Below are 25,056 nucleotides of genomic sequence, written 5' to 3'. Positions count from 1 at the left end.
GGGACTGAAACAACAACACTTTGGTCAGAAACACCAGCACTGACGAACACTGTAGCTGGCTCAGCTTCCATCTCCTGCCGCTTGTTCGTTTCAATCAAAGATGGAAAGTTCTTCTGTACAATTTTTCCAGGGCATGACTTTACTTATTTCTGGTGTATTTCCATCAGATTTCCAGTGGAACAACCTCGTGACGCAGGCTGTGAAAGCTGCCTACTTGGCAAACGCGGAAAGTCGTTCAGTTGCCTACAAGAACGGGAATTTTCACTGCTTTCGATGTGCATTATCGCTTGCCTGCTTCTTGTTCAAACGATTCCTCTCGTTCAGCTTGCTCAGTCTCAACGGACGAAAGCGGATATCAGACAACCACTAATTCTCTAACTGACGCTCGGAACCTACGAAGAGCATCGGAGCTGGACTCCGTGATGTAATCTATCATTTTGCCTCGCCAAATCATGATATAGCATCGGATGCTTCGATGAGACCGTCAACTTCGCGAAGTTGTGCATCATGCGGGCACTGAGACGACCCCTTTGTACATCCCATGCGTATTGCAACGGTCGCGCGTGTCTATTACACCTGCTCCTGGTGGTTAGTAAAGCTGGTGTTCGTCCTATTCGTGCGCAGCAAATTTCCTATATCAGAGAAGCAGCCCTTCTCAGATGATTGATACTTTCTGGCGCTACGCCGGCCACGTCTATGTGGATGATCAGTCTTCTAATGTTCTGACGAGCTCATGTCACCTCATGGCCAACATGGTGGGGATGCTATATACTAAAGCTGGTAGAGCGAGAGCTGTGGAGCGCCGGGTGACGAGTCGTGCTCACTTAATTGCTACGAGCTACCGGCTGGCACTGTCCTCGCCTCAATTACTAGCCAAGAACACCGTTCCATGGGAACTTCGGAAACAGTATCGGAGTACGTAGATGACGCGGGTGAGGTTCAGACTGCGCTGCGAGCTCATCTCAATTCACAGCTCATATGTCAATTCAGTGATCCTGTACCTCGTTGTCGCCGCCGGTTGCTGCGTCGTTTACGATATGCTCATTCATCTCGTCGCCGAGGTGAGCATCATATTGGGCTTTGATTAAAATTTCTTGCTGTCAAGACGTATTATGCAGATCGAGTACATTTGGAAGTAAGTTTATGAATGCTCTACGTGATCGATCACTCCGATTGCTGCGCAGGGCATCGCACTCATGGATGAAGTGGATATATGTTTCATCAGGCATTTCCCATACGTTGTTCTTTTGTACGTACTGCAGTTCTCCGGCCCTTCGCCCTCACGACGCAATTATGAACGCTGATTTAGTGCTAATAGGTCAATGGTCCGATTTTTTCCTGGAGAAAACGGCAGCAGTCCGCTGTACTCGAACCAATGTCGAGGGTTGACTATATACCAATTCGTCGCGAACGAAGCGCTGATCATAGCTGTCGAGGCCGTCCTGATCGCGCGAGGTGCATCTAACATTTTTCCTGAAGCTAACGCTTGTTGATGACCTGTCTTCACTGTAGTCTGCGCCATGTTTAATTGCAATAGGCCAGTCGTCGGCCTCGTCATTGCGCTTTTCGCCATGGAAGTCGCTGCCATGATCACCATTCTCGCTTTCAGCATACCCCAAATTCAGTTCAACCCGACATGCCTGGTCACACATGCCCCCAGTATCTTCACGTCCTACTGGTGCGTCGGACGTCACTTCCAAGTTATATTGATCTCAATCAGTCAGAAGGGTGTGCCTTCTCGCGTTCGAGACCTTCTTTGCCTTGACCTTGATTAGATTTTTCTCCGATATGCGCCGAGGCTTGTCAGGAAGCTCCGTGTTGTACATCCTAGTGCGAGATGGAATGTGGGCATACACTCTCATCTTTGGTATGTACCTCTTGATCGTCTGCGTAGCTATCATGCTGTATAACTTACTGTGCTATCGTTTCATGGATAGCCCCCTCGTGGGGCTCTGCTTTTGGTGAGGCTCGTCTTCCCTGCCGCAATACAATCTCGACTGAATCTAGTTGATCGCCCAGCTGGCAGTTTGCTATAATGTCCATCGCGGTAGGTCACGTCAGCGTCGCGTGAGTTTCGTATATTGACTATGCACTCTCAGAGATCCCACGTCTGCCTCAACTTGCGACGGGTCAGTTACCGCTCGGATGAATCTGAAGGGACGACTTTGGAGCTACTCGGCAGTATCGAATTCGCCGGCCGCTCAATGTCTGTTGAAGACTGGATGTCAGAGACAGTGATTATTAGCACTGCCGGGGATGATATGACATGAACTTTTATGAAACGTTGACGAGTATATAAATGAAACATTAGACTGTGCTACGTGCTGTATCAGTCCTGTCGTTATTTATCGTTATCCGAGAGCGTAATAATTACTCTTCTAATACCCGCCTAAGGAGATGCGATTCTATACGCCTAAAAATACACAACATACCGCATCTCATTAAATAATACCATAGTGCACGTAGTTCTCGCCTCAAACAAATAATTTCATGACAGCACATCTTCAAATCGCAAACACGGTAGCATTGCTCTCGACGTGAGTGTTCACCGGTCGTTCATACTGTTGCGGCCGACTGAGCAGAGATCGAGGCTCCAGATGGAACCGCTGCTTCACTTTGACCCGTTTCTTCTTCAGACGGTCCCTACATCGAGAGCAGAGCGATCCGCTGGCATTTGAAGGGAGTTGCCTATGACAACTCTTGCTGCCACAAAGCTGCAACGCGGACATCCTCAGTAATGACTCGTTGAGAGTTAGGACGCAAGACTTGCCTTGATACCACTCTGTAAAATGCCTGCCTCGTCAGTCACGTTTTCACGGTTGTCTGTGTTAGCCGGGACTGAAGCAACGACACTTTGGTCAGAGATGTCAGCACTGGCGAACACTGCGGCTGGCTCAGCCCCCATCTCCGGTCGTTTGTTCGCTTCCATCATAGATGCAGAAACCGCATTTTCCCCATCAGCCTCCTGATCCGCCTGGCGTTTCCTCCTCAATACCGACGGCGTGTTCGTCAATCTGTTGTTTGGCTCACCCGTCTTCGCTGAGAAGGCGCCGTACAGTGGCAGAACGCCTGCCTCTCCGTACGATGAGATGCCTTGCTGGATGTTCGCGTAATCCGGATGAGAAACGAAATCCGCCGATACCGAGTAGACTGACTGGGACGGTGGCGGAGGTGGTGGAGAGGTGGCTGCAGTGGCGGAAGAATGAGTGGGCGCAGCACTGATAGCAGGAGCCTGGACAGGAGGGGGGGCGGCGACATATGCTTGTGTCCCATAAGGCTGCGGGTACATATATCCTGCGGGATAGTACGGAGGCTGATACATCGGTGACGGAGCATACGCGGGATGCGAATATGGGTAGGCGGGTGCACCGTACGAGTACGGGCCAGGTTGTGCGCCGTATGGCGGCATCCCGTACGGGGGCATATAGAACGACATATACGGCGGCGCGATCGGGGTGCTTGACGGAGGAACATCGGTGCCTACGGCGATGGACGCGATCTCCTGTATAGTCAGTCCAGTGGGCGGCACGGAATTGCTCATAGCCTGGGGTTCAGGAACCACGATGGAGACACCAGATGTCGACGCAACATTCGCATCAAGTTCTGATGATGGAGGCGATGTTGACGCCGACGCTTCGGCGGAATGGGGTGTAGGCGCTTCCCCCTCTGCAGTTTTCCTCGCTTTCTTCCTCAGAGTCCTCTTCTTTCCAGCAGTCGAGACTGCCTCAGCCTGCGCAGTCCTGTTGACAATTTGCTCTGCCGAAACGAGATGGAAGGGGTCCGCGGAAGCGCGTACCGGAGGGCTCGCCTCTGACGGCTGGGTAAGGTCAGCGGCAGGAGCTTGCAAGGGAGAGGTCGGCACCGTGTCAAGATTCTGCATGGATTACCACATAATCAGTGATCATGTCAAAAAGACAACTCATCAGAATGGACGTACCGAACTTTGTACCATCGGCTGCATAAAGACAAGCGTGGGCTGCACATGTGAAGGGAGTGCATTCTTCCCGATCTCATCAGCAATATGGTCTGCAGCTTGCAGGAAGGCATTCGCAGCTGCCGCATCCTGCTCAATCCCCGACGCCTGCATCTCAGATACAATCGTCATATCCCCCGCCACTGTGCCGTCTGCCTCGCTGATGCCATTCACCCTTTTCTTCTTCGTCTTCTTCTTTGTCTTCTTCACCGCTTTCTTCGCGCTCTCACCATCATCTGCCTCGCCCGCCGCGTCTACCTTCACCAACTCCTTCCCGCTCAGTGGCGGAGGCGACACAACAATTCCGCTATCTCTCAAGGCCTTTTCTCTCCTTCCCTGCCGGTCCCTCGCGCGGCACGAGTCGCACATTTTCCAAGGGTTACTCGGCGATAGCAGGTTGTAACACGATTTGATCGAGCACGTGTGATTTGTCCTCCGTGTGCCCCGCGCCGCAGGCGGGATGCCCGTGCTTGGCTCACCAAACGGTGTATCCACTCCACCCATACCAGCGATCTGCATCGTATTGGCGTCTTCATCATCCGCCTCCTCCACGTCCCCGCCATCTTCGCCGTCCCTGCTCATTTCTGACGTTGCACGGCGCGAGGCAGAGGAATAGGCAGTCCATCCATCAAACGCCTGCGCCTTTACCTCCTTGTCGCGCACGCGCTTCAGCTTGCTGTGATGTCTGTTCTGTATGCGGTGCCGCTCGCAGCGGAGATACGGGTAGTCGCCCGGAAGAATCTCCCGGCAGTGTGAGACTGTACACATTCGCGGCGGGCGCGGCAAAACGGTCACCACGCTGGACCTGCCGTCTGTCGACGGCACGAGCGCACCAGGAGAGTGAACTTGCCCCTCGTCAACGCCATTCCATTCGTGCCAGTCATCTGCCAAAGGGTGGGACAGAGGCTATAGGTACGCGATTGGTCACTATATGCGGTCCTAAATGAGTCAGAAGGGCTTACAGGTAATCCTGCTTCTATCCGGCGCCTGTCCTCCTCCTCGCGCATCTTGTGCAATTCCGCAACAGCAATTTCCTTCTCGCGCTTCCACTTGGCACGCTTCGTGGTGCCATAGTTGCGGTATCGGTCCCGACACGGCTCACACATCTTGAAGAACGAGTTACCCGGAACAAGTGCCTTGCAGCCTTTGATCGAGCAGTAGCGCGGCGGGAGAGATGAATCTTCCGTCTCGGGTGGGCTCGTGCTGCCCCTGCAGCCTGTGGAGCTGGGTGTGTGCGGGGTGTTCACCGGATGATCAGCCATGGGAGTAGGCATTGAGCTTATGCTACTGGAAGACTGTGGATTGGAGCTCAATGTCATAGCAGACATGTGCAACGAGGAACCGGACTGTGCCGGATTCTTTGATCTCGGAGGTGACACGGGGAGAAGGGCATTGGCGAGTTCTGAGTCGCTTGAGAAGAGAGCAGGGTCGATGGCACTATGGTCCCAAGTGCTCGAGGCATACACGAACGATGCCGGAGTCTGCTGTGAGGGATGTCAGCGTTATCATCAAAAGCATCGGCCGAGGCGGGAGACATAGACCAGGTAACATTAGTTGTAGAACAATTATATCAGAAGCTTCCAACACAACATCGGTTTCTGCAAGTAATGCATACACGAGACGTGGACCCGTCCACCGGATCGGCTTTTCAGGCGTTCAAACAATATGTCATCTGAGCATACCACATGCAAGCGCAGATAGAAACCAATCAAAACATACGAGATACAGCCTGCACAGCTACGAGCGTCTCGGTGTGACACTTGGTCAGAAGCAGCTACATGCATTCCGCCTGATTCACGAGACCATGTATGCATTGTTGCAGGTAGACGCATGGACTAGTACATGCTCGTGCAGGGAAGATTTCGTTACAGATATCTCTGCAAAGCACACGGCCCATCTCGATCGATATGACACGCAGACTTACCTCGACGACTGGTTCGTTGTCCTCGACGTTATCGTCAGATGGCATCCACACGACCGGCTGCCCGTTCTGCGCGCCCATTGCCGCCTTCTCCATCTTACGCTTTGCTCGCTTCGTGCTCGCATATATGCGATGACGGCCGCGGCAGACCTCGCACATCTTGCCAGTATATCCGGGGATGAGCTCATTGCCGCAACCTCTTACCGAGCAGTAACGTGTCTGCCCGGTGTCAGATGAGCCGTTTGCATCGAATGGATCGTGCGCGTCGTCGACATCGTTGGCGACAGAGCTGGGGATGACGGTAGCATTGTAGAGCTGATGTCCGGAGGGGACGCTGGGAAAAGGGACGGAAGGGCGGTAATACTCGCTCATCTGGGCAGCCAGCCAGACGTCGACTCGGCTCTAGTCCCGCGCGGCCGTCGATTGCAGGCGTTGAGATTGAGAAGGAGAACGTTGCCTCTTGCGGCGGAGCCCGAAACTGCGCTTAAGCGCGGTTTACCGCCACCGCCTCTGCGGCGCTTCCTCCCTGATGCTGCGACTTCCGTTAGGTTCCTCCCATCTATTCGCGCGCCGCTTGTTTCCTGTGTCTCGATGGCATTTCCAGAGAGCACCTCATGCACAGAAATTGCTCCCGCTACCACGAGCAACCTGTAAGGTCGCCTGTATGCAGTCTGAGGTCTGGTGCCACCGAATTGTGGCGGCTAAATGGGAATGTTGTACGCAGAACAAATTATTGTTGGAACAAATGCGGCGCGCTACCCCGAGTATTTGAAAGTGTTCGTGCTGTGTAGTCTGGTGCGCAGAAGAGACACAGGTGCTATGTTCATAGAGCTCATATTTATCGCTCCAATCCAGGATTTGTGTCGAACTGATTTGGTTCCATTGCCCTCACAAGTTTCGGACTTGATGCCAGTGCGCAGATAACTTAGTTTTATTATGGATAGACAGGACTGGATGACTAGAGAGATAGACAGGACTGGATGACCAGAGCCAGTATGATACTGATGCTGATGAAACACGACAATGTCTGGAAATTTGGAACTTCTTAACAAGACAAGGTACAATAATGCATGATATGAACAGCATCTTAGTCTCACACTGAAGCAATCTCCATCCCGTTTCACTCCACATACAAAGAGACTTATCAGACAGCGTTCTGGGAGACTTGCTAGCCAAACGTATCAGAAGTTCGCAGCATTGTCCTAAACGTCTTCAATTGTATCATTTATCCGGTGCGAACAGACACCGGGCTTCTAACTAGATGTAGAGAACGTTTCGCATTCGGAAGAAGCGATGCAGAGTGTTGCAGCCGCAGATCGTTGAAGTGAATTTGTGGGCCACTGAAACGATAGGCAACGACTTCAATGCGGGTTTACCGATCGGGCGCCCACCATTGCGAACACCACTTACGTAATCGCTCTGTTGAAACCACGCCTCCGACACGGCGCTTTCCTCACCAACGCCTTTCTGCAAGCTGTCAGTCTTTCTTACTGCATGACATTAGGTGAACCGAATTCTGGTCTTCTGTACGCCGCCATGGACGATTCCACTAATGACAACCAAAATATGGGCGAGGACATGGAGATCACGCCACCCAAACCATGGCGGAACCTAGGCTATTTTGCGTTCCCGCCGAACGTCAACGCAGATGGACGCGTCACATTCACGCTTCCTGTGAGTCAGCGCGTCCAACAGAGTGCACAAGCCTTCAAAGAACGCGAGGCCGAGGCGTTACGCGACGTCCAGATACGTCTCAAGGAAGCAGCATGGCAAGAACGCTGCCGGCGCGAGGCAAAGGAGAACGAAGAACGACGCGCTTTTGAGCGAGCTGAAGCGCTCAGAGGCGAAATGGAGTGGGTACGCATGGGCGGCTCTCTGCTCGACGCGCACGGTCGACGGGACACGGTGCGCACTGAACGGCTGCGTGCGAAGGTGCGCCTCCTGGATGAGGAGGCACGGCTCATCAAACTGTGGGAGACATATGAGATGCGATGGCGCACACTTCTTGCGGGTAGTGGGCCGGTGACGTTCCAGGACATCCCATGGCCTATGCCTCCGGCATCCAAGGTCAGATTCATGGGCAGCGTCAAGCCGACTCCGATATCGCTGGAAGACTTGACGCAGAAAGCGATGGAGGAGGTTCTTTTTGGCCCACTTAAAATCAGAGGCAACACTGTAACTCGACGCGATAGAATTCGTACGTCGTTGTTGCGGTGGCACCCGGACAAATTTTCGCCGGTGCTGCAAAGAGTGGTGGAGGAGGACACGGAAGCGGTGCGGGAAGGCATCTATACCGTATTCCGGCATCTCAAAGTGTTGCAGGAAACTGAAAGGCAAGGATGAGGTTAGTGGGGCGATTTGGAGTGGGTGCCGTTCTTCCTTTCACATTGAGTATGCACCGCACCCATCGGATACATGAAACGAGCGCGAATATACGATACCTTTCGTGTGGGACTTCTCACTATACATCATCAGCTATTCTTTGTCGCATTGTAGAATTTTTTGTTCTTTGTCGCTGTACTACCTCGCCATGCTTGACAGGTTGGCACACGGCATAAGTTCGATGCCAGGCCTTAGCGATGTTCGGATGCGCAACGAATCGTGTTCTTGTGCTATGCTTAATGGGTCCGACTACCACAACCACATGGTATTCAGGGCTGCTGATCAGATAGATGCTGCCTCAGCTTCTCCTCAGCGCCGCCGTCGAATGATTAGTTGCGATTCGTCTAGAATCTGCTCAGGATCTGCCTGCGAATTAAGCACACACAGAGGGCCGGTCTTAGAGCGGAAAGTCGAAGGCCATCGATCCTCGCAGGCACTGAAGTCGGCGACCAAGATTGGCATGTCTATAGATTCGTTGATACCAATCATCAGTGTCAGAATGACATAGGCACTGAATGACGTTTAGAGTGTATTGTCCGAAACGGATTGGGGCCTCGAACTCGGCGCTTCAAACGGAGCAAGATCCCCGTTTGCTCCCGTTCCGGTCAGTGGTGGCCATGCGTCTTGATATGGGGCATTAAATATTAATCCCTCAAGTCTCACCACTGACCAGCTCGGGGCTCGGAGGCGAAGTACGGTTCAAACTGGTAAGCAACGACACTAGTTACGGACCAATCCAAAATGATGTGTATGCGGACTGCATACGGGGATCAGTCAGACCATTGACCATTGACGGGTGTAAACGAGGGAATTATTCGAGTATTCTTGCCTCGTGTGTTTGTCGATAATGCGTCATCATCTCATCTGAGGTCGATGAGCGATTCTTCGCACACGGCGATTGGACTCATACCACATTGGCGACTTACCTCGGAACAGTCCGTCAGCCGCATGATGCCGTGAAGATTTCTGATTTCTCCATGGACAGTAGCACTCGGGGGCGGCCCTTGATCTCGACAGCCCTGGCACAAGAAGGGAGCCCATCCAATAGAGTATGACAGGTTTGATTTACGCGAGTTCTGAACGAAGCAGACGGACACTGCCCCTACAGTCCCATTGGGTGCGCAGAGAGTGCTAGTGATCACTCAGCATACATGGACTTTTCAGGTGTCATACTTCTTGCGCTACCATCAGTGTCTCAACGTGGGCATTCGCTCTCTCTACTGATGTTTTGTGGTTGTCCGCGATCGATGGCATCGCAGAGTCCTCCAGCGTCCAGCAGCGCGTCTGATCTTGGCGCGCAAAAGCATATGGTCGTCTGATACTACTATCATTCGAGCGCGGGATGATCGCTTCAAGCATCAGCGAAATTCGGACACTGCGGGAAAATGGAAATACCTAAACACATATGTACCTTGGCAGTCGTGTACCGAAGTGCGGCGCAGACGAGTCTGCTGTGAGCGGAGGTCTGAGTGTGAGCGCTTTCAACTCTGGTTCCTTTTTTTCCATTCCAGCAACGATATTCTGAAGTGATGAGGCATCAATACCTCTTCCATGAAGCTGCAATACTTATTGACTCAGGAGCCTCGGCTAGGTCATCATCAGTACTGTAAGCTCCGTCACGCCGTGGAATCAGTGCGCTAAACCATCATCTACATAACGGCTGTCCGCAAATGCGGGATCACAGCAAGTAGTGAATCGCCGAGATCGGTGCTGTCACTGGCAAAGATCGCCGCATAGGCTTTCCTAGTAGGACACCGCAGTTGACGCGAACGCCTATGGAAGGCCGGGAAGCTCTTCAAGTCCTTGTTCAGTCCGGATGGATCTACATCATACTCACGTCCCCTTCAATGCAGTGCGAGATGCACGTTTCCAATATGATGTGTGACACCGGGAGCGGGAGAACAGTACTTCTATAACATATTGATCACGACAGTCCGAGCTCTATCCTTGGCACAAGATCTTCTAGTAGGGCGGGCTGACAGCAGCGCGCGAACTTATGTCAGTAGACTCGACGATAACATTAGAGATCTAATCGCGGTTATGGACGCACGGTTATACGCTGTTTAAGTGAATCAGCGGTGATATCGTGAGAGACACTGCAACATGATCATCAATCCCCACGAGAACCTGTTGGTATGGTGCTTTCCTTATACGACGGCCAACCTTGATAGGCAGATTCACGCCTCGCGGCATCCAAGCGCAATATCCGAGACTTGGTAGTTGGTTACGGATATAGATATACAAATGCCAACTTTTGGATCGATATCTGAGGATGTGCGGAGTTGTCTGAGATTGACTCGGTAGCTTGCAAACTTTAGCTCCTAATTGGTGTGAGAATTGGAATTTCCGAGAGAATGAGAACTCCCAGCTGCGCACAGCCAGCGGAAAGTGGAAAGTGGCCGGTGGAATCACAGCCTTTAGAACTGCGGCTGTGAAACTAGTACTAGTGCTGGGTGCTCAGTCACGCACATCTTTCTCACAGCATTCGTTTCAGGATACAACGTTGCGGCGAAGATCAAATTAGCGATGCATGAAGCTATGCTGGGTAAGGACGTGCTGTCCACGTTGCCGGCCCACGAGCTAAGTAGTACATCTGCTTAGAAACAATCTAGCCATAAAAGTAACAATGCATGGGCTGGCTTGAGCTGAATCGCTCATGGAACATGCAGGCAACTCGGATGTGGCAATAAGTGTGCTACAGTTTATGTAAGCATTTTCGCGATATCCTAAACCCTAGTATATGAGCGTTACTAGAACAAAAGCGTTACTAGAACGAAAGCGCCGAGGCCCCAGCCTGCTTGAAAATTAGCATAGCCTGTTCCTTGCTTCTGTCTGTTCGGTTGCTTCTCCGCAGAGCACTTATATGCCTTTGGAACGAGAGCTGCACCATATGTCAATGTGCGATTTCTGCTCATGACACTTGCACGTGCACGAGGAAAGTTCCTTCGCTCGCAATGAGATCGATACACTGCTGTTAAATTTTAGTTATTCACTCGCCCATTGCAATTCTGCAAGATGAGGGGTACATCCCCTCTATAGGAGTAGGAGTTCCCGAATAATCTCCCCAGATTTCCTCGTATTTTGAGCGGAGACGTTATCACGGATCGGTTTGCAATTCTGCTGGACGCCCACTCGTATAAGACTTTCTTCTTCCGCGTGTATGCACTGGCGCGTCTCTGGAGACGCGCTCTTCTACAGGCATATAAACGCATGTACATTGTAGACCCATCCAGGCATCTGCATCCCCACCCGATCCTGGGGGCCATAGCCATTCATTTCAGTCTCGCTTCCCCATTTGCACCTCAAACAAAAGTTACCGTAATGGATCGCAGAGTTCAACGCCATGACAATTCCGACAGAACCTCGTACCCTCCCCATGTCGAAACTACTCCTACCGACGGAATGGAAGACAGCCCTCCATACCGTGTACTATCCCAGAACTACACGCACCGAGGGACATCTACAGCCATGCGCGCAGCTCCTCAAGGCCTCGCGCTTTCGCCTCAAGGTTTCTCAGAGTAACTATTTTTTTTGCTACAGTTGCTTTGTCAATGCTCAATGGCATGCAGTTTTGGCCAACACATTCCTACAATGAGCGACCAATACTACGCATCTGGGTACGCTTGACTCTTTTGCACCTCACAGTACCTAGCCTTATAGTTGCTGTGTGTAGGGCAGCACCCCACCATTCTTCCTTTGATGGTATGACTTATGATATGACCCATCCTCAAGAACAAACGTGAGATTTCCGGCCTTTATAATTTCCTATCGCTAATGGACACCGTGTCAGCTCGGCCACATTCGGGCTCAATGGCACTTTTCTGTCAGCACCTGCCAATAGCAGCGTAGGGGAGCCCTCGTGAGTGCTGCTTATGCAGGATATTTACGCGGGTCCCCAATTAACAAGTTGATCCGAATTCGTAGGTCAGCGTTGAGCAATGCCCTAGGATCCCACGCTCGGTTGCACTTTGACAGCTCCGAAAATAAAGTGATCGCTTATGGTCCGCCTGGCACGTCATACGGTCAGGTCTCCTTTGCAGCGGCCGCTCCCACGCATCCGTACACGACGGACCCATATCCGCAACATCTGTCTGACCCTTCGTACAATTTTCCATCATTTTCACGCACTCACCACGACAACGCTCTTGTTGTGCTCCCTCTCCCGCGAAGTACCGGCGTTCGCTGTCAATGGGGGAGCTGCCATATGTCACTGGACGATGTCACCCCAGGCGGGATCAGAAGACATCTACTCCAGCACCATCGTGAAGACGCTCTCGTCGTTGGGAGAAGGGATCGCGGACACTGTCGATGGTCCAGCGATGTCGTCTGCGACCGCGAAATGGATCGCGCGAGTTTCAGCAAGCACATCGCTGCCGTGCACATCAGAAGCACCGCGCAGGAATGTCCGCAGTGTGGGACAACGATCGGAAGGCCAGACTCGCTCCAGCGTCACATCCGTGAGCACTGCCCTCAACGACAGAGCTCAGTCAGTGGCTTGCACTTCTGATGCTCCTTCATGCTAGTCATGGAGGATGCCGTTTAACTAGGCCTATATTACCATGCTACCTAATTATTCAAAGACCTGCTGCTCTTCCAAAATTCAACCGGCGTTGCACTAGAAAATCCGCTGGTTTCAGGATTTCATGATCATCTTTCCGCTATGTATCCTACCTTTCTGTTATTCTAACGTGTATCATTAGCTCTTGAATGTAGCATATATATAGGTATATCTATACAAGTAATACTCAGGCGAACAATGTTCCAGAAACGGGGAACACATCCCTCCAACGAGGTGCTGAAGTTCGAAGATGATGCCGCTTCAATATACTGGGGCCGGATGTATTCACTGTTGACCACCGATAAGTAATCAGACCACCATCATGACGAACCGCGTGTCACAAGGACCACTCTGCCACGATCATGACATATAGCCGAAGCCGCGACACACTGGAACAAGTCTGTCAGAATACGTCGACGATGGTTTCCGCTTCTTTGGTTTCCCGTTGCCTTTCGAAGAAGATAGCCGAGATAATGCCACTAAGCGAGCATCAGCGTGCTCACAAAAGAAGCAAGAAACTTGCTGACATCGGTGTAATCGTAGTCCATCGTAGGCGACGCACTGCCTTCCACACATAGATTGTCTGTACGGGCAATGAAAGATCCATAGGCATACCGTAATCGAGGCTACATAATAACATCATCCTATTGAGCACTGACAGTCAGTTTTCTCGTTGGAAAGACGCGTACAATAATATATCATTGGTGAACCATGTCTGCGTTACTCACTGACATGGTCGCGGATATTCAATCTCAGTGAGAAGGTACGTCTGTTTGATGTACTTCACAACACCATGGATGCTGAACTACTGTTGGGTAGAATCAGCAAGTCGTCTGCCCGGGCGGACAAAGCGCAACGATTCGCAGAAACACTGTTGCAACTTGTTATCCGAAGAACAAGAGGTAGCTCATGGGCTTCAACAGGGCGTTGTAGAGCGTCCGGGCTTCTCGCCATCCTTGAAGACGCGGCCTACGACTTATATGATTTAATTCAAACCATGCATGGAGCATATTTTGCATTCATGTAAACACATCCAGCTCGCTTTGACCATCGCCGTCGGCGTTTTTGATACAAAGAATCTTGAGAGATTGTGCGTTTTTGGTCAGTCAGTGCGCGCGATATAGGGAGATTCTTACAGATGGCTGCCGTCCACGTAGGCAGTACCTGCAATATCGTCAAAGCAGCTTCAGATGTGGGATATTGTTCACGTAAAAATATACCACTCCTTGCGTTCATACAAAATACGCACTACGGACTGTGTCTTCTTCGTTGCAAGATACAGCCCGTTTCGCCTTTCGCGCCATCTGTGGAGCTCATCAGAGCATTCGCAGTCGTCATAGTCACTACGGGTACCCACGACGCGACCACGACAGGCGGCTGAGTTCAGGTTAGGTTGTCTTCCCCCGACATTAATTCCTTTATGGTTCGACAACCGCGACTCTCATAGAATGCGATATTCACCACATTTGACGATAATAGACAAGTATTGCGCGAGCTTGCCTCTGCCTGGAATGCCTGTCAGCCAAGGGCACATCTACCATATAAGTCATGGCTGTTATCAGCGCTGTACCGTGGCCTCTGCCTTGCTTTTCAAGCTTGGCTGCTAAATTAAGCACGGAGAACATATCCATTGACTGTCGCCAATGAGGTCAGCCAGTGCTATCGTATATTTCTCCAAAAATCGTGAGCCGCGCTGGAACCTATGACGGCTTATCATCAGCGGCTCAGAAAAGTACATAAAGCTAAAAATAAATTTCTTCTGCCCAGCAAAGTTGAAGGCACTCAGTCCTCTTGCGGTTTCAAAAATGGAATTTGACAATCATATCTGCCAGTCGCGCACCTGGTGTACTAATATTGGCGTCATGGCACATTGACAGTGGGCAGTCATCCGGGTGATTGCAAACTAGGGAGGCGGCCCACAAAGTTATATATGCATCGCCTTCGTCGATGGTAAGCATTCTCCGTAACCTTGTCGCGTTAGCATGCTGAAGATGAAGACGCGAGGTCCATGCAGAACTAGCCGGAATCTGCATCGCGTGAGTGACGATCGGGTCCGTAGCGAACGCATCGTCAAACGTCCTGACGGGATTCGGGACGAATGCTGTCAGAGTCACGTCCACCAAACATTCAGTCATTCGTAGTTTAATTACCAAGTACCACGCACTGTATATCATTCCATTGTCTGTGCAGCAGAATATGCTCGGCCGTCATCTCCTTTTTGACTTGAGCATATTGTTCACTGGGGTGCTGTAGCAGAAAACAGATTGCCGGAACCTCCACACCGGATATTACCTGCAGACCACGCGTATGGTCAAGATACCACCCTCCCTGCACATCAAGGCAGTACTATGAGAAATGAGTAACGCCATAAAGTATTTAAAGAGACCGTAGCCCACGAGTACAGTAGCTCGTTGTATTAGTAGTAGAAGGGAGAGGAGGGTTAGGTACTATAGCGGCGCTTGGTTCACAGACGATTCCCACGGTAATTACCTCGTACAGACTTACGCTAGTAGTAATAATTGTAGCAGTGCATCTGGCTTTAACTTCGGTCTGCTATTCCATTGCGTATAATTCAGACCACTACACATGCGGTGTGGATTCGTATCGTGGACGTTAGCGTGAGAGCCGCTGCGGGCCTAATAAAGTGGCTATTCAAATTGTAAAGCACAATTTGTGACCGGCTTATAACATCGGATGGGACTCGCTTTTCTGGCGAGCCGAAAAGTTCAGGAGACATCGGTAGCCGCAGATCCAAGTCCGTCCTCGTAGTATCAAGGGGCCCCTGACGATTCAGCCAGATAACCATGAGAATCCCTTATCTACACATTGAGACTACCAGCTTGCTCGGAACAGATCGCAACGTTTGTCGTCAGCTCCACGGTATCCGGCTCCTCGGTTGATAAGTTCAGGCCATAGTCTTCATCAGACGATGAGTCGGCATGTGCAGCGAGACTCCGGATATTGAGGAGCATATGCGATCCCTGGCCTTCGAGATGAACACGGAGAAGCAGCCAGAGTCGACCGCTATATTACTCACAGTGGATGACATTATTGAGATTTCCCAACTTCGGGAAATTTAAGACATTGGTACACTGAGTGATGATTTAGTACTCACAAGAAAAACAACCCAGCCAAGGGACTTTTGACAAGCTCGTAGAACAGTGTGTTCAGCAGTCTTATAGCTGGTGGGCGTCACTCATTCCAAATCGTAGACGAACATCATCAACAGGCGCAATAACACACACCGAAGACTACGCCAAATGCGCATATTGCATCACGCAATACTACGGAGAACACCAGATGGCGGCCGAGGTAACTCCTCATGGTTATAAACATTTTGATCAGAGTGAGCGCGAAGAGCAGCGTCTCGAACGCTAGCGGTAACAGCCTGAGTGACCCCATGTTAATTGTAGCCTTCCAACAGGAAAGGTAGTAATTCCTACCAGTACAGAGCCAGCATAGGTGGGAGGCTCGTGACCAAGCATGATTGGTTGTAGTCTAGCTTGCGGATCCCCAAACATATGACGATGATGATCGCTGCAACTTCCATGATGAACAGCAGCACGATCGTCTTGATAAAAATTGGGCTGCGGTTGAACAGTGCGTATGCTGTTGGTATATTCTAAGCTCCACGGACAGCAACTTCGATGTCTGACTATCGACGCACCGCGCATGACGAGAACAGATTCAACCATGATAGTCAAGAATGCGTTAATGCACGCCTGGAGTGCTACTAGATCGTAACAAAGATGGCCACGCTGCTCTTTGTTCATGAAGTAGAACACTGCCACGGTCCTGGAGTGATCGGACCGGCATCAGAGTAGACGTAATGCGGCGATGAATACATAAAGTCGATGTGAAAACTCACAATTGAGCGAGATAAGGCAGGTGGCGAATCAGGGCATAAACGAACTTCAGCCATGGCTGTCTACCACTAAACTGGCTATTAGCATTCCGGTCTCCACCCTTCATCGCAGCGAACGCGCACCACCAAATACAATCGACCTGGCGATCAACGTTGATCAGCGGTATGCGTTCAGCTAATGGCAGCAGCAGCAATTGAACCATACCTCTTGACCGATGTTCAACAGAGTATCATACAATAGGAATGAGGTAGCAGCGAGCGCAAACCTAAAGTTGACTTCCCGACGCAGTTCGTACCCAGCTCCAGTTCCGCGCCATGCCACAATCAGATCGATCACTCACCCACGTCGTCCACCAAGTCAGCGATTATTGAGACTACCATCATCGCCTAGAAGCCCATTACTCATATGTGAGTTCCCGACTATGAGCCACATGTGGCCAATGAGCGTGCCAGTACCTATATGTCTATGCAATGATTGTCAATAAAGTGACTTGATGCATGCAAGCGTAAGCTCACTGTGTTTTCACTCAATGCTACGAAACGTCGAGGATATGGCTGTTGGTCGAGTGGGGACAACAGTCAGTGCAAGTCTCATGTAGGCCGACCCCATGAATCTGCGCAGGGAATGGTGATGAGGATGTATGTCACTGCACGGGCTAAAGATATCACGATCAACTAAAAACTTGACAAGCGGCGGTCGATGCAGCCATGTGCACATGGCGGGCAGGGACAGGGACTATTTGAGAGACGCTCGTCTATTATATGTGCCGAATGACAGATTTGGCAAGCTGTGTGAACGGCAGCCGCAATGATGCGGTGTTCAATTTATACCAGCACTTCCAGAGAACCTGCCATGTACGGATACAAACACACGCTGCGCTGTGGCAGTGAGGCCGAGATATCGCCGACACGCAGAATTTGAGATCAGAATCTTCGTAGCCGTTAACAATGCCGGTACGTATGCAGGCGTAAGCAAAATACCGTAGAACGGATCAAGCAATCAGCCATCAAGGTTCACAGCGGCTATCATTGGACATTGCGCCGCCAATGTCTCCCATCTCGCACAGTTCAACCATCACATCTTCCTCCAAAGAATGATTGAGATGCGATGGTTGTTGGAGAGGTGCCGCGAAAGATATGGAACTGGCCTCGCTCAAGTTAGCCAAGCAAGAAAGGTATGCAGTTTGCGGACGCACCTCGTCACCGATGTAGATAATAGTATTATACAGAAGAAAGCTGACGGCTCCGACGACAAACCGATGATTGACTATGAAATGGAAATGAACGAGAGCTTCCACTAGTATGGTTGATTAGCTGACTCGCGAATATTCTCTGCAAGATCAGACGGCGTCACATCGGAGTGCAGCATGACTTGTGTTCTTTTTCCCGCTTATCTGCTGGTAATTGACGTAGTAGCAGCTATGCAGTGGCAACGAGGGGAGGCGGGTTCTTATAGTCATTGTTCAATAGTCAGATAAGGTTCAATAGAAGCTGCCTTTAAGTCCGCTGGTGCCGGTTATTGATGAATCTTTGAGGAGGCACAGTCAGGAGAAGCGTTATCTTCTAGCTTGAACCGCACTATCTTCAGCGCTTCGCGGTCATGTCGCTCAATTACAAGCGCTGTGATCCTCTTACATCGCAGTCGATGTGTCATTGCGATTTGGACAAAGACGAAGTGGGGCAGATTCAAGATAGTGTCGACCTTTGCCACTTATCACGAATCATAAGGCATTAGTTTCCAGACTTCACGCTGTGCAGAAACGTACAGTGTACAGTACTTGCTGCAAATGCTCCCAAGACTTTCAAAGGGGTAGATTAAGATGGACCGTCTGTACATTTTCTCACTCCCTGAGAGATAGAAGATCGCTTGTCGTGAACTTGAAACACATGCCGAGTGCCGACCGGTGCTGACCGCAGACTCAGGCTATCCACACGGTGGCATAATAGAATATTGATGGGCATTACACCTAACACCAGCGAATGCCGTAAGTTCGAAGTTAGCATAGACTCGTCGTGACAATGATTGTATGTGAACGTTCTACTATGTACCCAGAAAGACCCCCCGGCTGCCTTCATTTGTGTTCTCTTGAACCTCTCAAAAGCTCAAAAAGTCTATCCGAAGGATTGTCTCGAGGACGAGTGATATAGTGCTAGATATTGCCGAGTGGTTCGGTTGTCGTATCATAGTTCCATGATCGGCCTCTTGAAACATGCAGCAGATCTATATGTTTGACGACCAGGTCACCAAGCAGAACCTTAAACCACCTTGTGGCTCTCTGCTCAGCAAAGCCGATCCAATCACTGTCTTTAACGCTTGGACCATAGAATCTGTTGGAAGTGAAGTGCGGGATGCACTTGGGTATGTGCTTGGCATGCCGAGCACATACATATGTTGTGCCGTGGTGAAACACGTCGGAAGCGGTACCTGGAGATGGAATGGTCAGAAAAGCACAGGAGACAGGGGCAGAAGGTAGTATAAAGTACGTACCTAGGTAACCAGTTCCCTCAGCCATTTACACAACTCATTACGCACTCTAACGAGGTCACTGGGGAACTGGGATGGATGCAGACTGCTACCACAGTGTCCAGCCCAGGAAATTCCAAGAGAATCTACCTGTGAAAAGAATCCTAATACCGTGGCTGTGCTATTGAGCTTCATAATAATATACTCACTATTAAGCCTCAGATTGAGAACACGGAATGCGGGTGAGCGTCCGGGATGAAGAAAGATGCGGGATGATACGGATCTTTCCGATATGGCATTCCTTTATATATACATGTACACATTAGGAAATATTATCTAATTCCTTAGCCACATTGGTCCGGACTCTTGTTTGTAAGGGCCTCGGTATCTCGGCTTGTTCCCGAGCGTCGGTCGTGAGGTTCGGCTTTCTCAACACTCCCCTGCAAGCCGATGGACATCCCAAGCAAATGAGATGGCTTTTGATGCTGCAGTTTGGGGAGTGCTTTCATGAAAATGTCTGCAATCATATCTTCAGTAGGACAATAAACAATATTAATACATCCCCTTTGTTGCTGTTTGCGCACATAATGATATTTTACATCAAAATGTTTGGAACACGCATGAAACTGAGGATCTTTTGCAATTGCAATTGCAGAATTATTATCCTCATACAACAGGGTAGGTTGGGACTGTGTCACGGCGCATCATAGATCCTGCCAAAAGGCAAGGAAATGGCTGCAAGGTGCTAGCCATGCTCAGTGACCTGCACAAAAACCAAAATAAGGACCTGCCACAAGGGGGCTAGGTCAAAAAGGCATGCAGTAACATGCAGCCTACAAAAAGGGGCTCAAAGGGCCCATAGCCTTATGTCACACAAAGAGAGGGTAAAGGCTTCCTAGGCCGCATGAAATAGATGAATGAATCTAAGGTCTTTCCTTAGATCCTCATGTGCTTATATACATGTAGTGGTGGACCCTGGGTACCCTAACTATGATGTACTTACTGGGGTCCTGTCCTGTCTACATGTGAATATATTGCCAAAACCAGTAATGGTTCTGGACTTTGCTATAGCAACTATCTATAAAGGCCATGGATACGCCAAGGTAATCCTACTTTACCCAATGAGATAATTGCCTGAAGGTGGTGCCACTATTTGAGTAGTTAAAGTGGTGCCACTTATTGAGTGGCCAATGGGGGTTCTGCCATAGTGCTGTGAGGTGGCCAGCGCGGCTGCCCTCACTATAAGTGCCCTCACTATAATTGTGCTCCCTAACATTTGACAGCAAGCTCAGAGCAGAACAGGCACATTGCGTTCAGGGTGGGACAGGTACATCAAGTCTGTGCTACAGATCGTCTACATGGATGGAGCCCTCCGAACCTCGGGACACGATCTCAGAACCGACCGTCACCTCCAGAAAAGTCCTCCGGGCACAGCATATTGTCCGAATCATCACCAGCTTCTACAGGCATGGAGGTGTATGGCACTGCTGAAGGCTGGCCATGTTGAAGTGAAAGGGAGGCAGAAGCTTTGGACGAGGGAACATCAGGGCACATTGATCTTCGCCCGAGCGCGTCAAGCAAGCGTTGCCGCAATTGAGGGTCTGGGAAAAGATCCTCAACCATTGTGGTCGACCTCAAACTGTGATCGTGCGACAAAGGGAAGGTGGTGAGGGCATGGAGATCACAGACCCAATCAAAGGAGTCAGTCAGTGGCACCTGCATTCTGGTCCGGGTGAGCTCAGTGCAGGTGGTGTCAGCGAGCTCCTGAGGCTACGGGTCAATCCAAACAGAGGAGAAAAAGGAAGACATAGGACATGTACCAGGAGGGATCAGACTCGGTGGTGCCATTCATTCCACTCAACCACAGCGGAACATGAACTGGACGGAACATGTATGCATTCCATGGACAGAGCCTCGAGCAGCAGAAGGTATCAATGTATGTGCAGGGTGTAGACAGATCGCTGTTTGCCAGGGATGCCATCTGGTGTGCGAGACATGGCAAGACGAGAATAGGGTGAAGAGTGGCAATGGCTGGGAGGGGCACGAGAAGGGGCAGGTAGGTGGAGATGTGGACGTGTCCAAGGACCGCAGCTGTGGACCGGGTGAGGTACTGATGGGAGACTGCATCCAAGATGATGCCAGGAAACCCCAGCATATGAGCACGGGCCAAGAAACAGGTGAAACCATTGGGGCAGCATGGGCAGGGTGTCTGAAGAATAGACAGGGCACCTTCAGATTGGGGACAAGGGAACTTTCGTGGTACGGGACGACCACTGGCATGGGCCCTCAAGGAATGCAGTGAGCAGAGTGTGACATGGGCAAATAGAAGGCAAGGGATTCAGAACGAGACACGATGGGGTGGTCTGCAGTGGCAGGCCCTCCAAGGGATCCAGAATGAGACACGATGGGGTGGTCTGCAGTGGCAGGCCCTCCAAGGAATTCAGAACGAGATGTGATGGGGTGGTCCACAGCGGCAGGCCCTCCAAGGGATTCGAAATGAGATGAGCAAGGTGAGGGAACAAGTTACAGGACCAAGCGGGGTCCGATGTGTGATTGAGTCTCGGGCGAACGTGCCCTGAGGGCGTAGTATAAAAGGGTGGTGTAGTTAGGTAGTTTGGAGGAGCTCCGACAGCATATCTACAAGCTAGAGTATGCGAAGAGGCTTGCGCAGCGGTGCACAGAGACAGCGGTCTCCCTCTCCTCCACAACCTACTGCTTCTAAAGTTCACGATCTAATCAGAATCTTTGCTCTCACTGTCGAACGCGCTTGACCGACCACCGGAACATTGTCACTGAGATGGTACGCCCACCTCCTGAGACTTCTGTACTTTGTCCGGAAGTCATTAGACTTGCCCCGGAACTGTTCTATCACGTATATCTCACTTATATCACCCCAGCCCGTACACTCTACATGGCTGGTGGTTTATTGGCTGCCTTGTTGATTCATTTCTTCACCATATTATACATTTGGCTCTTGCATTGCCTTTAGATGCAGACCTTCCCCGCACTGTTCCCCCTTCACCCCACTCAGTTGTTTGCTGTCCTTTCACAGCTAGCCGAGTACTCACAATCACATTTTCTGGAGCCCACTGCAAGGGAGAAAAAGTTTAGGAAGGTGAAGACCTGTCACAGTATTAAGTGGCAACTTTCTTTTTGCACCAATAAAGTCATCATTCAGCAACCACAAGTGGTTATTCAGATGCCAACCTTCATATTTGGTCTCACAAAGTGGATACTTAGATAAACAGCACAATATTACCACATACATCGCAGATATGACTGTGTCTACCACATGACCACCAAGCGCCCATGATTCAGCCACCCAGTCACGTGACACTGGCCGCTTGCCCTATTTGGAAGTTATCAGGCATTGGTCACATGACACCAGGCCACTTGCCCAGAATGGAACTCTTTGGCCCACAATAGGCTTACCTGTGCTCATTGGACCATCAAGCTAGCAAGCACCCAATTCGCTGCTCAATAGCAGCACCAACTACATGGCTGCCAAATAGTAGCACCAGCATTAGAATATGCACTATGGCAGAACCCCCATTGGCCACTCAATAAGTGGCACCACTTCAGCTACTCAAATAGTGGCACCACCTTCAGACAATTATCTCATTGGGTAAAGTAGGATTACCTTGGTGTATCCATGGCCTTTATAGATAGTTGCTATAGCAAAGTCCAGAACCATTACTGGTTTTGGCAATATGTTCACATGTAGACAGGACAGGACCCCAGTAAGTACATCATAGTTAGGGTACCCAGGGTCCACCACTACATGTATATAAGCACATGAGGATCTAAGGGAAGACCTTAGATTCATTCATCTATTTCATGCAGCCTAAGAAGCCTTCACCCCCTCTTTGTGTGACATAAGGCTATGGGCCCTTTGAGCCCCTTTTTGTAGGCTGCATGTCACTGCATGCCTTTTTGGCCTAGCCCTTTGAGGCAGGCCCATATTTTGGTATTAGTGCAGGTCACTGAGTGTGGCTAGCATCTTGCAGCCATATCCTTGCCTTTTGACAGGATTTATCATGCGCCGTGACAAGACTCGAAGCCAAGTCAGGGCAGCCCAAGTCCTTGCCAAGGAAAGAGCATCTGGTAGAGCAGACTTCCCGGACATGGACGCCTCAGCTTCATCAACACTTTCAGCAGTGCCAAGCATCTCAGACAAAATTTTTGAGGAAGTGATCAAGACCGCGACCAAGACTGAGTCAGACACCGGAGTGACTACCGAAAATCTGTACCCCGAAATCCCAATCGACAACACGATGGCAAGCGTGGACGAATACGAACTGTCGATGTACGACAACGTGACGGACATAGCACAACAAGAAGATTCCATACTGTGAGATCTCTCCGCAATTCTTCCCAGGCACTTCGCAGTATCAAGGGACACAGTGACAACCCCGTCCGAAGTACGAAAATGCAAACATACGCTCTCGTACATGCCCAAAGGAGCATCAGGCGAGATGGCCCTGACGGTCACTGTTCAGCGACCCCCGGAACTCGTAACAGGGACTCGATCGGTGTTCACCTTGCAGATACCAATTTTCACCATGGCAGGGCACAGTGGAGGATCTGGTCCAGGCAATGGAGGATCCTATGGCAGCAGCAGAGGAGGAGGCAGCAGACTGGGCAGGAACCCGGGTGGTGGCCTGAGCAGATCGAGCAGACTTGGCAGCAGATATGGTGGAGGATCGGGCAGCAGTGGAGGAGGAGGTGGTGGACCAGGCAGATCAGGCAGACCAGGTGGACTGGGAGGACCAGGAGGTGGTGGCAGCGGGCCAGGGCCAGGACCAGGACAAGCTCTAGGAAGGGGTTTCTTGATGCCAGCCCGAGGACAGAAGACTTCTCCAACATTTGACGGAAAGCCTCGAAAGCTGCGCCAATACTTTAATGATCTGGATGAGCTAGCGATCCAGGTCAGGCTTACAGGAGCACAGAAAGTTCACTATGTGCTGTGCTACCTCACCGTACAACAGGAGAAGTTATGGTCTACAGTTCCCACGGAGGCAATGGCTGACTACGTGACATTCAGACAGCAGATCTTCGAATTGTACCCCGGAGCAGAGGGCAATTGACTCTACACCATTGCCGACCTGGAACAATGTGTCTCCAAAGCACTCACCCAGGGCATTCACACTCATGCCGAAGAAGCTATCTATTTCCGTGAATTCGCTCCAATAGCGAACTACCTGATCTGGATGGGACGAGTATCACCCGTGGCCTGAGACGAGCGATATGTTAGGGGATTTCACCTGACCGAGAAAGCAACCATTCTGCTCCGGTGTGAGATACTGCACCCGAACCATCATCTGGATGATCCATGGAGCATAAATGATGTCCACGATGCAGCACAGAAGACTCTGGTGGGGGAAGGTCTAGTTGGGGATAGCTATGGGATCCTTGGAGAAGGTGCGAACGCCAGCAGTCCAGGACCCGCTCCGGCTGCCCCCACAACAACCTCTGCTACGAGCGCAACCAATGGAATGACCTCCAGGATGACTGCAGCAGCCATCAAGCAAGAATCTGGTAAAATTGCAGACCTGCAGAAATTGGTAGAATGCCTAACAAGCTTCTTACAAAGTCAGGCTCAGTGTCACGGTAACACCGGACAAGAGACCAAAAAGGACTAAAAAGGGACAGTCATGTGGAACGTGCCACCCTGATCCCCCTGATCCCTTAAGTGGTGCAAGAGCCTGTTGACTTACTAGTCGATGTGGCGGACGCAGGCAAGGGATAGAGATATATGAAGGAGCTTGTGAGCTCAGTGAGTGCTACAGGTAGTAGACGAGGAGAAACAATCTGAGGTTTCGTCCCCTACATGGCTGGTCTTATATACACGTACAGTGGGCTATCTTACCTAAGCTACCTATCTACGGGTATA

At 50.7% G+C, this 25,056-nt stretch overlaps 7 protein-coding genes across 7 annotated transcripts; 4 read left to right on the top strand and 3 right to left on the bottom strand.

Moving 5' to 3' along the window:
• Positions 1-743: 743 nt before the first annotated feature.
• LAESUDRAFT_793399 (uncharacterized protein) lies at positions 744-2,604 on the top strand (the record flags this gene model as incomplete). The annotated part of the gene is made up of 10 exons (XM_040913942.1): positions 744-915; positions 991-1,061; positions 1,106-1,135; positions 1,185-1,249; positions 1,319-1,455; positions 1,513-1,728; positions 1,808-1,867; positions 1,895-1,961; positions 2,052-2,067; positions 2,100-2,604. The coding sequence occupies 10 exons, from the start codon at positions 744-746 to the stop codon at positions 2,268-2,270; spliced, it is 1,005 nt and encodes a 334-aa protein (XP_040768087.1). The 3' UTR covers positions 2,271-2,604.
• On the bottom strand, positions 2,290-6,314 carry LAESUDRAFT_721683 (uncharacterized protein). Its single transcript, XM_040908056.1, has 5 exons — positions 5,898-6,314; positions 4,936-5,457; positions 3,938-4,879; positions 2,771-3,874; positions 2,290-2,714 (listed from the first exon to the last, which is right to left on the bottom strand). The coding sequence occupies exons 1-5, from the start codon at positions 6,264-6,266 to the stop codon at positions 2,505-2,507; spliced, it is 3,147 nt and encodes a 1,048-aa protein (XP_040768086.1). The 5' UTR covers positions 6,267-6,314; the 3' UTR covers positions 2,290-2,504.
• A 419-nt stretch (positions 6,315-6,733) lies between these two features.
• On the bottom strand, positions 6,734-7,141 carry LAESUDRAFT_421484 (uncharacterized protein). The gene has a single exon (XM_040902387.1). It carries the CDS (start codon positions 7,023-7,025, stop codon positions 6,783-6,785), a length of 243 nt encoding a protein of 80 aa, XP_040768085.1. The 5' UTR covers positions 7,026-7,141; the 3' UTR covers positions 6,734-6,782.
• Positions 7,142-7,363: 222 nt separating this feature from the next.
• LAESUDRAFT_721682 (uncharacterized protein) lies at positions 7,364-8,504 on the top strand. Its single transcript, XM_040908055.1, has one exon. The coding sequence runs from the start codon at positions 7,389-7,391 to the stop codon at positions 8,235-8,237; it is 849 nt and encodes a 282-aa protein (XP_040768084.1). The 5' UTR covers positions 7,364-7,388; the 3' UTR covers positions 8,238-8,504.
• Positions 8,505-11,115: 2,611 nt separating this feature from the next.
• Positions 11,116-13,098, top strand: LAESUDRAFT_721679 (uncharacterized protein). Its single transcript, XM_040908054.1, has 5 exons — positions 11,116-11,794; positions 11,846-11,893; positions 11,950-12,015; positions 12,067-12,135; positions 12,201-13,098. The coding sequence occupies exons 1-5, from the start codon at positions 11,598-11,600 to the stop codon at positions 12,781-12,783; spliced, it is 963 nt and encodes a 320-aa protein (XP_040768083.1). The 5' UTR covers positions 11,116-11,597; the 3' UTR covers positions 12,784-13,098.
• Positions 13,099-15,444: 2,346 nt separating this feature from the next.
• Positions 15,445-17,089, bottom strand: LAESUDRAFT_721677 (uncharacterized protein). Its single transcript, XM_040908053.1, has 8 exons — positions 16,823-17,089; positions 16,703-16,768; positions 16,502-16,629; positions 16,278-16,443; positions 16,080-16,222; positions 15,950-16,016; positions 15,872-15,899; positions 15,445-15,815 (listed from the first exon to the last, which is right to left on the bottom strand). The coding sequence occupies exons 1-8, from the start codon at positions 16,900-16,902 to the stop codon at positions 15,654-15,656; spliced, it is 840 nt and encodes a 279-aa protein (XP_040768082.1). The 5' UTR covers positions 16,903-17,089; the 3' UTR covers positions 15,445-15,653.
• A 6,111-nt stretch (positions 17,090-23,200) lies between these two features.
• On the top strand, positions 23,201-23,981 carry LAESUDRAFT_755853 (uncharacterized protein; the record flags this gene model as incomplete). Its single annotated transcript, XM_040912091.1, has 3 exons — positions 23,201-23,479; positions 23,542-23,584; positions 23,842-23,981. 3 exons carry the CDS (start codon positions 23,201-23,203, stop codon positions 23,979-23,981), a joined length of 462 nt encoding a protein of 153 aa, XP_040768081.1.
• Positions 23,982-25,056: the final 1,075 nt, after the last annotated feature.

Source organism: Laetiporus sulphureus (genome assembly GCF_001632365.1).
Source record: "Laetiporus sulphureus 93-53 unplaced genomic scaffold LAESUscaffold_5, whole genome shotgun sequence".
Taxonomy (NCBI): Eukaryota; Fungi; Basidiomycota; class Agaricomycetes; order Polyporales; family Laetiporaceae; genus Laetiporus; species Laetiporus sulphureus.
This window is presented reverse-complemented; position numbering and strand designations above follow the sequence as displayed.